The sequence below is a fragment of the Microcaecilia unicolor genome, chromosome 8 (genome assembly GCF_901765095.1).
Source record: "Microcaecilia unicolor chromosome 8, aMicUni1.1, whole genome shotgun sequence".
Classification (NCBI taxonomy): domain Eukaryota; kingdom Metazoa; phylum Chordata; class Amphibia; order Gymnophiona; family Siphonopidae; genus Microcaecilia; species Microcaecilia unicolor.
The window spans coordinates 196398838-196414559 of NC_044038.1; the positions used below are offsets into that span (position 1 = coordinate 196398838).

Genomic DNA, 15722 nt, shown 5'->3' on the forward strand with positions numbered 1-15722 from the left:
ACCAATATGGATCATTTTATTTTCATTTTAGTGTTTGGAATATGTCCAATTTGAGAATTTACATCTGCTGTCTTATTTTGCACTGGGTATACTGGAGCTGTAACAGTTTACAGAAATTATTTATAATGAAAAAAAATCAAGTTATTTTTTTCTCCTATACTAGTATAATATTTTCAATGATGTCTGTTTATATGCGCCATGGCTGGTATAAGGGGTGTGGCTAATGTGGGTGTGGCTATAATAGGGTGGAGCCATATGTGGTGACCCCATAAGTTCTTGTATATACTATGTAAACCACTTTGAATGTAGTTGCAAAAACCACAGAAAGGCAGTATATCAAGTCCCATTCCCAAATGGGAGGGGTCGAGGAGGAGATATGAATTCTCTCACATAATACAGCACGTCGCTCTGTCAGCTGAGGGTTTGCTTTGGGAGGAGGGGGGTCTGGGGTCAAGCCTTTTTAAAGCACTGTTCAGAAAAAGGAGTTTAGGGTAGTCTGAAGGCTAAAAAATGCCTATTTTGTTTTGCTGCACTGTTCAGAAAAATGAGTTTAAAGTGCTGTGAAAGCTAAAAAACGCCTATTTTCTTTCCTGACAAAGAGAGAGGAAAAAAAAAGTTTGAGCTGCGCATGGTCCTCCTAGAGGGCACTGTTGGGTGCGTTTGATGCCATTTCCTTTCATGTGATTCCTTCCAAGATGGCGGTGAGTAGTGAGAAACAGAAAGTGATGTGATGTGTCCAATAGTCGCCACAATCTTGGAAAAGGGGCGGGGTTTGGGCAGGGTTATACAAATGGGTCAGGGCATGGGTGGGGCTGTGATATCATCAAAAGGGGTGTGCAGGGCTTGGGCAGAGAGTAGGCATGGCCTAGGCAGATCCTCGATTCAGATTGGCTAAGTGGTAATGGCCACCTGTCAAAATGAATTAAAGATAATTAATGGTTGATGAATGGTAGTGACATATTCTACAGATAGCAATGAACGGCTACCTACCTGCATCTCAAGATACTATTTGGTATCTCCGACAAGTAATAACATTATGCTATTGTCTCTTCCATCCCCCGTTAATCAGTTACCATTCAGATATTTAGAGAGAGAGAGAGAGATAGACAAAGAAAAGCAATGAATTGGGGGGAGGGGGGGATGATAGAGGTTTGGAGACTGAGACCCCACCCCCAACACACCATCCTGCTTTATATTTTTTTATGTTCTAGTGTTTTTTTTTTAAGTTTATTGAATGTTTTTACCATTATTGTAAACCGCTTTAAAATTTTGGTTGTATTAAGCGGTATATCAAATTAATATGTGGAATCAAATCAAAATTACATGACTGCATAAATTCCTATTCCATATCATGGGGTTTAGGTGGAAAGTTCAGAAGGTACTTCCTTTTGAAAAATGTTCATAGCTCCAAAGGACCCACAGACTTTGCACCCACTTTTTCTGCAAATGAAATTACAATTAAAAATATCAATAAAAATAGTATACATAGATCTAAAAAAAAAAACCCAAAACAATCTATGGATTATTTCCTCCCCTAACCTAAACACACATCCAGGAATGCCTTCTCTCAACTCGAATAAAGACCACATATACTCAGTGTTTGTCTCCTAAAGCTAGAAGTCTGGTTCTTAATACACTGTGATTGAGTTTGGCTTTATATAAGGGGGGGGGGGGGGTGTCAGCTGCGCTACACGTTACTCCATGGCTGGATTGATTGAGGGGTTTTTTGTGTTGTGTATGTGTTCTTAACATTTGCGCTATCAGTGGATTCCACAGGTCATTGGAGGTCATAACAGTCCAAGCCTCTATGAGCTCTGTAGTTCAACATGAGTTCAACTGGAGTGGGAGTGTTGGGAGCAAGTTGGGAGCAAGTTGGGATGTTATGGCTTTTCTGCATTGTGAATAAGGTAATAACTCTCACTGGTGATGTCTCTTTCCTCTTTCATTCAGCCTTACTGTAGTACTTGACTATTTGTTGTTTCATGCCAACTGGAATTGAGTGTATTGTATTGTGTTTCTTATCAATAAAAATTGTTTACTATAATAGATGAAGATAAGGGGTGGTGGGAATTTTGGTAGGTAAAATATTGGACAACTCAAATGTTTAAATGTTGGATTGTATCTTTTTATATGTTCAATAAAAAATGTTTAAACCTAAAAGACCATTGGGCTCATTTTCGAAAGAGAAGGACGCCCATCTTTCGACATAAATCGGAAGATGGACGTCCTTCTCACAGGGTCGTCCAAATCGGTATAATCGAAAGCCAATTTTGGACGTCCTCAACTGCTTTCCATTGCAGGGACGGCCAAAGTTCAAGGGGTCGTATCAGAGGCAGGACTTGGGCATGCCTAACACTAGGATGTCCTCAACCTATAATCAAAAGAAACAAGGACGTCCCTGACGAACACTTGGATGACTTTACCTGGTCCTGTTTTTCTTACGACCAAGGTACAAAAAGGTGCCCGAAATGACCAGATGACCACCGGAGGGAATCGGGGATCACCTCCCCTTACTCCCCCAGTGGTCACTAACCCCCTCCCACCCAAAAAAAACATCTTTCAAAATATTGATTGCCAGCCTCAGATGTCATACTCAGGTCCATCACAGCAGTATGCAGGTACCTGGAGCAGTTTTAGTGGATGCAGTGCACTTCAGGCAGGCAGACCCAGCCCCTCCCCACCACCTGTTACATTTGTGGAGGAAACAGCGAGCTCTCCAAAACCCACCAGAAACCCACTGTACCCACATGTGGGTGTCCCCCTTCACCCGTAAGGGCTATGGTAGTGGTGTACAGTTGTGTGTAGTGGGTTTTGGGGGGCTCAGCACACAAGGTAAGGGAGCTATGTACCTGGGAGCAATTTATGAAGTCCTCTGCAGTGCCCCCTAGGGTGCACGGTTGGTGTCCTGGCATGTCAGAGGGACCAGTGCACTACAAATGCGGGCTCCTGCCACGACCAAATGGCTTGCATTTGGTCGTTTCTGAGATGGACGTCCTCGGTTTCCATTATCGCCGAAAATCAGAAATGACCAAGTCTAGGGACGACTACCTCTAAGGACAACCAAATTTCAGGATTTGGGCGTCCTTGACCGTATTATCGAAACGAAAGATGGACGTCCATCTTGTTTCAAAAATATGGGTTTCCCCACCCCTGGATGGGAATGTTTTGCGAGGACGTCCTCATCAAAACTTGGACGTCCCTTTCAATTATGCCCCTCTATGTGTATTTTTAACCAATTTTGAGACACTGAGTTTACTCAGGTAAATCACTATTTGCCATGTTAAATGACTTTGAAAACTGTCCTTTATGAGGAAGACATCTTCTCCCTTTTATTGCCAGATGTCTGAAAATTCCTCAGCCCAATTTCTAGCCAAAAGTAGCCTGTCACCCAAAACAGCTAATTGGAGAGTGTGTGTGTGTGTGTGTGTGTGTGGGGGGGGGGGTCCCCTGAGTTGCTCCCTCAGGAGTGGGGGTGGGGTGTCTCCCTTGAGGTGACGAGGGCAAAAAAACACCTCAAAAAAGCAACCTGTGACCATGAAAACTGCCTGTGGCAAGTTTAAAAGAGCCACCCAATTCCGCATGAAAACCACAGAGTTAGCAACTCTGCAGCCAAACTCTTCACCTCCAGAAAGCTGAATGGAACCACCTTCTTACAAAGCATGATTAATCCATAAGCAGCTATGAATGTCACAGTGTAGTAAGATCATGGGTCTGCATGTGACTTTGGTTTGGAGTCTCAATAAGAATGTCTAAAGCTGCCAGCTGTTCCTCATCGATGGGCCAGCCCTTCACTTCTCATTAAGGGGTCCTTTTAATAAGTGCGCTGAAAAATAGCCTGTGGTAGTGTAGGCGCACCTGCAAAAAATGCCTTTTTAAAATTTTTGCAGAAAATGGACGTGCAGCAATATAAAAATTGCCGCGCGTCCATTTTGGGTCTGAGACCTTACCGCCAGCCATTGACTTATCAGTGAGGTCTCTCACGTTAACCTTGTGGTAATCGCCTACGCGCATCAAGTCAGAGTTACTGCCCAATTTTTGCCACGCACCAGAAAATAAATTATATTTTTTGGTGCGTTTAGCAGGCATGCGTAAAAAATGAAATTACCGAACAGGCCACGTTGTAGCCAGGCAGTAACTCCAAATTGGTGCATGTAGGCGCGTATGTGGCTTAGTAAAAGGATCCCTCAAAAAAGAAAAAGAATCCTAATCTTTGAACCTCAAAAAACTTCTGCTAATCCAGGATATTTAGCAAAGAGTTCAACCAGTGTCCAGCATCAGAGTGTACAAGCATTAGCAATTCTAGACCTTTGTCAAGGATACTGATGGGCAATGTGACCATGGGCACACAACATCTTGGGACATATGATCTCAATTAGGTTCACACATGATACATATGATCTTGATCAAGGTCACTCATCGGTCATGTGATCCACTTAATACATGCCTACAAACCGGTGTAACTTGGAATTCTCCAGAAAGATTGCTGCAAGACCATCCATGTTTTAATGAACCCCAAACACAATAGTCAGTGTTTGTCCTGTACCTGAGAGACTTCTGTCCCTGGCTGCTGCAGCAGCTTCACAGTCCTTCCTCTGGATAACCTCTGATCCCTGCCCTCATGCCAGGTCAGAATGCTGCCCGGGTCCCTCTGCAGGCTGTAGTTCAGGTTTTTGGCTGACACAGTATGTTCCAGAAGATTTTGGCAGAAGTTGTAATGAACAGCAGGTGCTGGAAAACAGTGAATTTGGAAAACTGACAAATTTCTATTAAATAAACCCCCAAAGCGGTTGAGTTTTGTTTGCCGACTCACTGTTCCTCTCCTCCAAGCACACTGCTCCCAGGCATTCAGTCAGCGCACTAACATCCTCTGTGGAATATGTTTACATAGGCTCTGCTCCTGTGGTCACAAATAACCACTGAAATTCCTATAATAAGACTACATGGGCCTTACCCCATAGATGTGCCATAAAGCTAAGCTACTTACCTGTAGCAGGAGTTCTCCGAGGACAGGAGGCATATATTCTCACATGTGGGTGATGTCATCCATGGAGCCCGGTGTGGACACTGCCAAGTGCACTGTCACTTTAAATATTTGAGAAAGTGCTCCCACCGTACATGCACGGGTGCCTTCCTACCTGACACTCAAGTGCAGGACCAGCAGTACAATACTAAAGTTAAGAAGACAACTCCAAGGGGAGATGGGAGGAATGTGTGAATATCTGCCTGCTGTCTTCAGAGAATACCTGCTAAAGGTAAGTAACTTAGCTTTCTCCGAGAATAAGCAGGCATAATATTCTCACATGTACGACTCACTAGCTACCAAGCTCACAATAAAAATCAATTTTGTAACTAAGCAGATAGTAAGCTTGGTGGGAAAAAGGGCCAGAGGGTGGCGTTGACTTTTAAATAGTAAAAGGATTCTGCAGGACCGCTTGTCCAAACTGGCCTAGAGTGCTGCTTCAGACAGTAGTGCGCAGTGAAGGTGTGGGTAGAAGACCATGTTGCTGCCTTGGAAATGTCTTTAATGGAGGCAGAGTGGAAAAGGGCTAATGGAGGCAGAGTGGAAAAGGGCTAATGGAACTGCCATGGTTCTTACATTGTGAGCAATGACCCAGCCATGAAGGGTCAGCCCAGCCTGAGTATACGTGTAGGAGATACAGTCAGCCAGCCAAGGTGAGATTGTACATTTGGTGATAGGAATCCCCAATCTGTTAGGGTCAAAGGACACAAAAAGCTGGGAGGAGTTCCATGAGGTTTTGTCCATTCTAGATAGTATGGTAGAGCACGCTTGTTGTCTAAAGTATGAAGTGCTGCTTCTCCAGGATTACGGTGTAGATTAGGGAAGAAGACAGGAAGTACAATGGACTGATTGAGATGGAACTCAGATATCACTTTAGGAAGGAATTTGGGTGGGTTCAGAGGACAACCCTGTTATGGTAGAACCTGGTGTAAGGTGGATCTGCTACAAGGGCTTTAAGCTCGCCAACTCATCTTGCAGAAATAAGAGCTGTTAAGGTCACTACCTTATATATGAGGAACTTTAGAGAACAGGAATGAAGCAGTTCAAATGAGAGCTGTTAGGATGACTGAGATCCCATGCCAGCGGAGGTGGTTTGATAGGAGGTTTCACATGCAGCAAAATTTTATGAATAACTATTTAGGAATGAATTAAACTGGCTTATTATCAACTTTGAATGCAAAACATTGATGGCACTGAAATGTACACTAACTGAGTTAGTTATGAGGCCAGAATCCAAAAGGTGAAGGAGGTAGCAGGCTTGAGTGCTCTGGCTACACACCAGGGTGAAACTCTTTTCCACTTTAAGTGGTAACATTTTTGTGTAGAAGATTTCCTAGAGGCTAGGAGTATCCTAGAAACTGCATCAGGAAGTCCAGTTATTAGGGCTGAAAAAGGACTTGATTTGATTTATTTATTTATATTTAATTAATTGCCTTTTGTCATATGGATAATAAGACATTGTACACAATAATTAAAATAAATAAAATTTAGAAAGGAACACCAATAAATAGAAGGAAAGATACAGGAAGCGAAAGGGAGGGGATTTTGGACAGAAGGCTAGTGGATTCAGTGGGAACCATCTGGGTCTGCATGAGTGGAAAAAGCCATTTCAAATAGGTAGGTCTTCAAAAGAGTCTTGAATTTAGGGTGGGAGGGTTCAAGGTAAATAGGCATAGGAAGAGTTCCAGAGGGAGGGGGCAAGCCAGAAAGGCACGGGAATGGGTAGAATCAAGGTGGGCTTCTTTTACTGCTGGAATTCGGAGGCGAATGTCATTAAGTGAACAAAGAAGTCTGGGAGGAGTGTATGAAATTAAAGAAGAGGAGAGGTAGAATGGGTGTCCTGAATAGAAAACCTTATGGAACAGAACCAGAATTTTGTTATGAATGCGGGAAGAGATTGGTAACCAGTGCAATTGAGAAAGAAGGGGTGTGGGTTTGACAAGGTTGAATCGTGAAGCATGTAGAACAGGCTTGTCCAACCTATGGCCCATGGCCAATTCTTGTGGTGCTTACAGCTGGATTCCTACTTCCTCATCATTACTCGGCTCTCTGTAAGTTTGAGCCACGTGGTACTGGAAGTTTGGATCGGTCTTGCAGTTTCAAGCCTCGCGAGACTTCAACCACAAGACCACCCTGAACATTTGGCACCACGTGGCACAAGCTTGCAGAGAGCTGTGTCACGGTGGGGAAGCTTCTGCAGCCAAAGCCAGGTGAGGGGAAACAGACTGGGTGAAGACTTATGGAGGATACATGAGAGAGAGAGACTGGATGAAGGCTGGGGGTGGGGGGGGGGAGGGCAGGACAACGCACCTTTGCATTTTACCACTATTTCACAAAACATGTGGCAAAATATGATGGTGCATGTTTTGGTCCTCCAAATATTAGAAAATATTGGCTGCAATAGAAAAAGGTTGGACAAGCCTGGTGTAAAAAGATCCTAACAGCAGTATTCTGAATAGTTTGGAGTCGACGAATAGCATGTTGAGGAAGGCAACATAAACGGTGTTGCAATAGTCCAGGCAAGAAATCAAAAGTGCAAAAGAAGTGTCTTTTGTGATGAGAGATCTAAGTAAGCTTTGACAGCTTTGAACTGACATAAAGTGAAGAAAAATGCTCAGGCAAAAGAAGAGATTTGGTAAGTGAAGGACTGTTCATGATCTAAAATGATGCCTAAATACCTGAAATGAGAGATGTGAGATTGGAGCGTTAGAAAGTAAAGGGGCGAGAGATGGTGACGGGACAGAGCCAGTTATCCAACAGGTGATAGTTTTCATCTGATTCAGCACAAGATGATTATCGAAAAGCTAGGATTCAATTGAAGCAAGGACCAAATTAAGAAGTGTCGGATCTGGGTTAGAGGTAGATGTTTCAAAAAAAAAAAAAAAAAAGAAGGATATCATCTGCATAATAGAAGGCATGGAAGCAAAGACTTTGACTCAAAAGTGCAAGGGGACTAAAAAAATTAAGAGGAGAGAGGATAGAACCCTGCAGGATACCACAATCTAGAGGATAAGGTTTAGAAGACAGATAAAACTGGAACACCTACTACTACTACTTATCATTTCTATAGCGCTACTGGACGTACGCAGCGCTGTACACTTGAACATGAAGAGGCAGTCCCCCTGAAAAGAATGGTTACTGAGATAAGTGGAAAACCATGAGAAAACAGTACCAGAAATTCCAAAGGTGTGAAGTCTAAAGAGAAGAATGATCTACAAGATCAAAGGCTGCAGTTAAGTCGAGGGAAACAAGTACAAATTTTCTGGAGTCTAGGGCTTTGTGTAGATCACTGAGGACTAGATGATCAACAAGCCTGTGCTGTTCCAAACAGTGCTCTAACATTATTACCGGAACAGCTCGGGGCAATAACGCCCCTGTGATCAAAACTAATAGCATGCAAATTCATGTGCACTATTAGTTCTGATCTTGTGGTACTTCTGCAGGAGGATTGTGCCTGGGCATGCGCCCAAGGCACAATCCTTCCACAGAAGTTGTTTGACAGGTACAAGCTGTGAAAAAAAAGCCCGGATGTCAAACAGGTTTCCCCTCCCTCTCCCTGCACACAAGAGGCTGGAGGTCCGATGGACCTCTAGCACCCCTAACCCCTCCCCCCCAACAAGTAAAGTTTCCCTGGTGACCCAGTGGCCTTCCCCCATCCTCTTATATGGTAGGGAAGCCCCTGTCCAGCGCTCCTCAGGATGCACTGGGTAGGGCACCACCATTTTGGAGGCAGCGCTGGAAAGAGGAGGGCGGAGGAGGCTGGAGGGGGGCGGGGGTTGGGGGATGCTAGACTACCAGAAGGGGTGGGGTAGGGTTCCCTACTGGGCCATCAGAGAGGTACTTTGGGGGGTCGGGGGGGGGGGCTTAGGGAGGCTGGAGGTCCACTGGGTTACGGTTGGCCTTCTTTAAAATGGCAACCTCTCAATGTTCAATTGGACTCAACCACTATATTCGAAATAATGTTATTTCAATTCTCGAGAGTGGCTGTAAATAGCGTTGCTACTACTCTCGTCTTTATGGAGAAAAAGCCTCTGTATTCCCGATACAGAAAATGTTACATTCTGATTTTAACGGGATGGAATCTTCATCAGCTAAAAAACCTCCTTTTGTACAAACTATAATACAAGTTTTAGTTTACTCTGTGTTTGTACACACTTATCTTAGTCTGGCAGAGTTGCAGTATTGCTCCCGATGGGGTCCCGTTTCGCCGTCTTCGGCTTTTTCAAGGAAAAATGACCTCGTATTGCATGTGCTGATATCTGTAATTCAAAATGTTAATCAGCCACTACAAAATTGTATATCCCATCCTCCCATGTTAGTTTGTAAAAACAATGATACTATTGACTGCTGCTCGTTAAAACCCTAGTGTTGTAACATCCACCTTGCTAACTTACTTTTATCTTAGCATGGTTTCTCCTTGTTTCGCGGGTAGACTAAAACTTGTATTATAGTTTGTACAAAAGGAGGTTTTTTTTAGCCGATGAAGATTCCATCCCCTTAAAATCAGAATGTAATGTTTTCTGTATCGGGAATACAGAGGCTTTTTCATCCATAAAGACAAGAGAGTAGTAGCTACGCTATTTACAGCCACTCTCGAGAATTGAAATAACTTCTTTAAAATGGGCCTGACTATAGCCTGCTTCCAAGAATCAGGAAAAGTACCCAAAGACTGGTAATAGTCATATGATAGAGAGAGGGGAGGATACAATGTTGAGGAATGGTGAGCCAGGAAGACAGAATAGGATCAAGAGAGGAAGTAGTGAGTTTGATGAAACAGGTAGTTTTAAAGAAGGTAAATGATGGAATGGAAAAGGTATGCCATGTGTGGGTATGGCTAGAAGGGGGCAGAGGATATTGGATTAACTGAAGGAAAGCTATTAGGGGACAATAAAAGGAATGGGGCCCTAGGTGTGGTGATTTTATCCACAAATGATTGCACAAGGGAATCTGGAGTTAACTGAGACAGCAGTAAAGCAGACACCCTTGGAGAAGTGAGCTCTTTAAGGACAGAGAAAAGATTTTTCGGTTTGTTAAGAGATTTTAAGATTTGCGATGAGAAATAATTATGTTTTGCTTCCTGAAATTTGTAGTGATAATGGCGATAGGCTAAGTAATAGGATGTAAAGGTAGCGGTGGGGGGAGGGGGGTTCAGGTAATTGAGCACTGAGAACAGAATTCCAGAGGGAGGCCTGGGTATCAAGAGGGGAAAAAAGGAAGCTGCCTGGGAAAGCAGCTCCCAAGGAAAGGATTGTGAGAGGATCAATATATCTGAAAAGACGAGTTCTTGGGAGAAGGGCTCAATTAGAGGAATCAGCATTCTGAGTTAGGAGTTTGAAAGAGATCAGGAAATAGTCAGACCAAGGTAGTGAGGCAGAGGAAAAATCAGTTAGCATGAAAATATCACAAGAAAAAGAAGAAAGGACGAAGTCCAAAGTGTGACCAGCAATTTAGGTTGGGAAAGAGATGTATTGTAGAAGATTAAGATCAGATAACAAGGAAAGAAAGTGCCTATCAAAAGAGGCCCTTGGGTTGTCAACATGGAAATTAAAATCTCCAAAGTGTAAGAGATTAGGGTAGGTACAGGTAGCAAGTGATAACGTTTGAGAGAGAGATTCCCAAGTGACAGTGTCAAAAGATGGGAGAAAATAAATTAGAAGTTACACGGGGAGGGGAAGTCAAATTTGAGAAGTTCTTGACAAGTAAAAATATCTAAAGAAACTTCTAGGACTCTGAGGGAGGAGGAGAACAGGACTGCAACCCCACCACCATCTTGGCAGAGCCGAGGGAAGGAGGAATACAACAATTAAGAAAAGGTTCCTCACCGACGAAGATAGGTCTCTGTGAGGCACATTATCTGGAAAGGATTGGCTGTGAGGATATAAAGAATTGCAGTTGTTTTGCTTCTAATGGACCTGCAGTTAAGGAGTGAGAAAAAATGGTAAGGAGGGAAGAGCTGGAGGGAGGAGGGGAAGTGGCCCTAGAGAACTGGAATCACAGAGTGAGTGGGGGCATGAGGCCAGTAAAAAGAAGGGACAAAAAGATAAGGGAAACTGGATAAACGGGGCCATGCAAAATAGGATGAGGTAGACTTATATGGGATAATGGAGTCGCCCCAAGGAGCTTGCCCAAGGATCATGACCAGCTCCTTGTGCGCGCACCTGAAGTGCAAATGCTGCAGGCAGAATTAAACTTAAAGTACTAATAGCCCGCTGATAGTTGATGTGGCAAACAGGGGCAGAACCCTCAGGAACAGTTCTAACTTCAATGGTTTCCTGGACGATAACTCCATGAGAAGGGGAACCAGATTTGATTTGGGCAGTAGAGAGCTATTAGAATCATGGTCCCCTGGTCTCGATGCAGTTTGAGAAGAGTTTTCTGTATGAGAGGTATGGGGGAAAAGCATATAGAAACAAAAGTAGGGAAGCCTGTTGCTCTGAGAAGTGAAGGGAAGGGGTCTATCACTGGGGTCCCCCACTGCTGAAATATTTTATGAACTACAGAGGTGCTGAGGGAGCATTCGTGAGGTTGAATGGACTCTGCTCAGCTTGTCTGCTACAGTATTCTGTTTGCCGGCTAGGTAAACAGCTCTTATAAAGATGTTTTGAGAAGCTGCCCAAGTCCATATCTTAGATTGCTTGTTGACAGAGGTGGTAAGAACCTGTTCCTCCCTGTTTGTTCAGGTAATACATTGCTATCTGGTTGTCCATGTGAACAAGTATTACCTGACCAAGGATATGGTCCTGGAAAGTTTTGAGAACGTTCCGAACAGCTCACAATTCCAGAAGGCTGATATGATGTTGCTTCTCTCGTGGGGACCAAGAACCCTGTGTATGGAGACTGTCGAGATGTGCTCCCCAACCTGTCACGGAGGCATCTGTGGTGAAGACCTTGTGATGTGGAAGAGGCTGTAACAGAAGACCCCGGGTGAGATTCTGGGACACTGTCCAACATTGTAAAGTGTGGCACAGCTGTGGAGTGAGTCGAACAAAATTAACTGCTGTACACCGCTTTGGGTGAATCTCTTCATAAATGCGGTTAATAAATCCCAATAAATAAAAAAAATAAAATAAATACAAGCTGATAGTAATCTTGTAGCTTGGGACCACTGAGAAGAGAGTGTCCACTGAGGAATTCGGAAGTGAAGATGAACCATTGGTATTATATGGACTGTTGAAGCCATGTGACCAAGTAGGCAGAGCATCTGACGAGCAGATACTTGGGTGGACTTGAACATCTGAGTGGCGAGATGTAGTATGCCCTCGGCTGAGGAAGGAAGGCTCGTCCCTGAGTAGTATCGAGGAAAGCCCCTAAGAACTCTAAGGTCTGAACTGGTTGAAGATGTGATATGGGGTAACTGACCACAAATCTGAGGGGTTCTGGCATCCTTATGGTGGTCTGTGCTTGAAACAGTCCTATTGCACTGTTACACTTCTTAAAGCCACTCGGCAACCTCGTTGACATGGAGGGAAAAATGGCCAACACTAGGTCAAAAGGCTCTATGGCCCAGGGGGGGGGGGAGGGGCTCGAGTACCTGAAAATAGTCAATGCTTCCCAAGCAAAAAGGGCTCAGAGACCCCAGAAGGTCAAAAATTTAAAAATGAGAATAACTGATAAAAACGTATAATTTGAACAACTTAATACTGAAAAAAAGAATATGAAGAAAAAATGTCCCAAAAAAAGAGAAGGCACTAAAAAGACAAACATTTGACCCACTGAGGAGATTTTAATGGTTTTTATTTAGGATCAAAGTAACAATATAACCAGTGCTGAAAAATATCACAGTGCAGAGACTATAGTATGATATATGAGAACAATTAAACAATAACATAGAAGCGAACAAGGAACCATAAAACAGAGAAAGCAAAAGATGCTTATGATCCCGATTTTGTAAACACTTTGCTACTACCCATCCCCATTTCTATAACCTCCAAAATACAACTATGATGGCCCACCTGAGGAGAGATTAAAAAGTCAACCTCTCTGCTCCACGGAAAATGATAAGACTGCTGGTCCCGCGCTTAAGCGGTAGGGGTACCGCCTCAAAGATTTAAAGTGACAGTGCACTTGGCAATGTCCGAACCGGGCTCCGTGGATGACATCACCCACACGTGAGAATATTATGCTTGTTTGTCCTCAGAGAACCTAACATTCTCTGCCCTGTACCGTGAGTCTCTCCCATCTTCCCATCTGTTTCCCAGGTTTACTGTCCTGGGAACATCAATACAATGACTTACTTATGAGAGCAAGGAAAAGTGGCAGCATTTATTAACTTTTTCAAGACAAGTGAATTTTGAATGATTATGCTAGGAGCACAGTTTCACAACATGAACAAGATAAAACATACAGGTGGCAGAGATTATGACATTCACCCAAGCTTGAAAACCAGTAAGGTATGTTGGCTTTAGTTGGATGTTGATGCCCTTGTTCATTCTAAAAAATATTGTGGCTTTTTTTTTATGTTTTGGGGTGATGTACTTCAGTTTGATTTTGTTTTAAATATGATCACCTTATTTTTGAACTTGCCCTTACAAAACAGGCATAAAACAGATACCTTTTTGAAACTTTGAGGTCAAATTACCCTCTTCCCCAAAGTCTGCAGAAAATGGGTGTAAGATATAAGAAAGTTACTGCATTTGGTGGAGTCGGGGTAGATACACAAATCAACAGCAGAGGTGCCAGTTTCATCAACAAACTTTATTGGTAAAGGATCTGATTATGTTTAGGTTTCATGCTTGCCCCAGGTGTCAATACTGTGTATTGCTGTGGACTGTATTTCCTCTTTTTTTTTTTTCAGTCCTGGTAAAAACAAAAATGTATCTAAAAATGAAATCAGTGTTTTTCTAAGCTCAGAGGTATTTAAACCTTGCAGAGAGCTAACAGGAAATCCCTGTCACCTGACCACTGAAACAAGAGCTGGGAACTGTAAAAGTTCAGGTGTTTGTCCAACTTTCTAGTGAAAGAAATTGATTAACTGCTCTCTGCTCACAGCTCCTGTGCATCATTTTATGGAGGACTAAAGCCAGCATATGCCAAATGCAGTAGCTAAATCTAATAAAAACATTTTTGATCAGTAAATTGAAAGCAGATGAAGGGCACTACCGGATGTGAGGAGAAATGTCTGGACACAGGAATGAGACAGCTAAAACCAGAGAAATCTTCATAAAAAAAAAAAAAAGAAATCCAGAGTTTAACTGCTTTCGCCTCCAGGGCTGTCTGTGGACAAGATTTGCGCAGGACTTCTAGTTAAAATTTACAGACCCCCCCCCCTCCCCCTAGTCTCCACACATGCACAGACAGATTTACAGAGCCACGGACAAGCACTTAAAACACACCTACTCAGACATACACTCTGTCCTTGAAAGAGACACAGTAGGGCACAGCTTGATGGGTCTCTTGAATGCAGGAGCTCGTTCCGCACTGTAAACTTGCTTTCTAGTGACGTTCACGCATCTTCCTCTATTACAAGTATCTCCCGGCTTAGCTTCCACAGGGAAGTCACAATGGTTTTTAACTTAATTATCAAAGCCTTAAACAAACAGCTCCTTTCCCCCTACAAGCCAAAATAAATAAAATAAACATGATGTAAATTTTTCCCTTAATCCCATGCATTGGCTGTACCTGCAGCTGCCCTTCCTTGCTGTATGCGAGGATGCTGGAGCTTCTCTTTTCTTCACAGGCTTGGGAAACAGGCCTCCATAGGACTCCAGCCCTTCCCTGCTGGTAACCTTGGAGAGGTGCTCAGGGGCTGGGAGATGGCCAGGGTACATCAGAACAAAAAAAGAGCACAGTGTGACCGGCTCTCTGCCTCCGATGCCCTGTGTTAATTAAGTCATAGAGCTTGCTTACCTTCCAGACCCTTCGGGTCTCCGTAACTCATTTTCAGATTCAGAACAGCATTCCTATCCCTCAGGGGACTGATTTTAGATCTAAGGTCGCTAAGCATCAGACATGTGAGATGCTGCTGGAACAGATGCGAAGCGAAGGATACAGAAATGCCCTTGCATACTATACTAGAGTTGCAGTGCAAAGCCAGCAAGGCCCCCTCCCTTCTGAGCAGAGCTGCAGTTGCAGCCTTTGGGGGGGGGGGGGGGGGGGGGTTAGACCCAGAAGGAGCCCTTCCTCCTTTCTCTCACAGCACAATCACACTTTGAAAACTAATCAGCGCAGACGTGGAAGGCTAAACCACCCAGCCTCGCCCTCAGTTTTTCCGTTCACTTGCCTTCTTTCTCCTTCTGTTTTCCTATCCCTTCTACTCTACACTTCATATCTCTCCCTCTCCTCACCACTCCTTATCTTTTTTTCATGTTGGATTTCATACACTTTTTACATCTCGCCCTGAAGGCAGTTGCTAGGGGATGCAGATAAGCCACTTACCTGGAACTGAGCCAGGTCACGGAACCAGAAGAGGAAAGTGCACTTCCAAACCAGTTCTGCACCTTCTTACTACCCCAGTGCCCTGCAGTTCTCTCTCTCTGTATCCTGGCAGTATACACTGTCCTTCCTGCCACCCCAGTGCCCTGCAGTTCCCCCTCTCTGCTATCTCTGCACTGCACTGACCTTCCTGCCAGTGTCCACTGTCCTTCTTATCAGTGCTCTGCAGTTCTCCCTCTCTGCTATTCCTGCATTACTCTACCCTTCCTGCCAGTGCCCTGCAGTTTCTCCTCTCTGCTACATCTGCATTGTGCTGTCCCTCCTTTGCTCT

At 43.8% G+C, this 15722-nt stretch overlaps 1 protein-coding gene across 1 annotated transcript in view; it reads right to left on the minus strand.

The window, feature by feature from the left end:
• SAMD10 (sterile alpha motif domain containing 10) overlaps positions 1-14897 on the minus strand; it is a 36651-nt gene extending 21754 nt beyond the window's left edge. Inside the window, exons 1-2 of the mRNA XM_030213447.1 lie at positions 14867-14897; positions 4544-4728 (exon numbers count right to left, since the gene is read on the minus strand). Of these exons, the coding sequence (XP_030069307.1) occupies positions 4544-4728; positions 14867-14897 (216 nt within the window). The remainder of the gene's footprint in view (positions 1-4543; positions 4729-14866) is intronic.
• Positions 14898-15722: the final 825 nt, after the last annotated feature.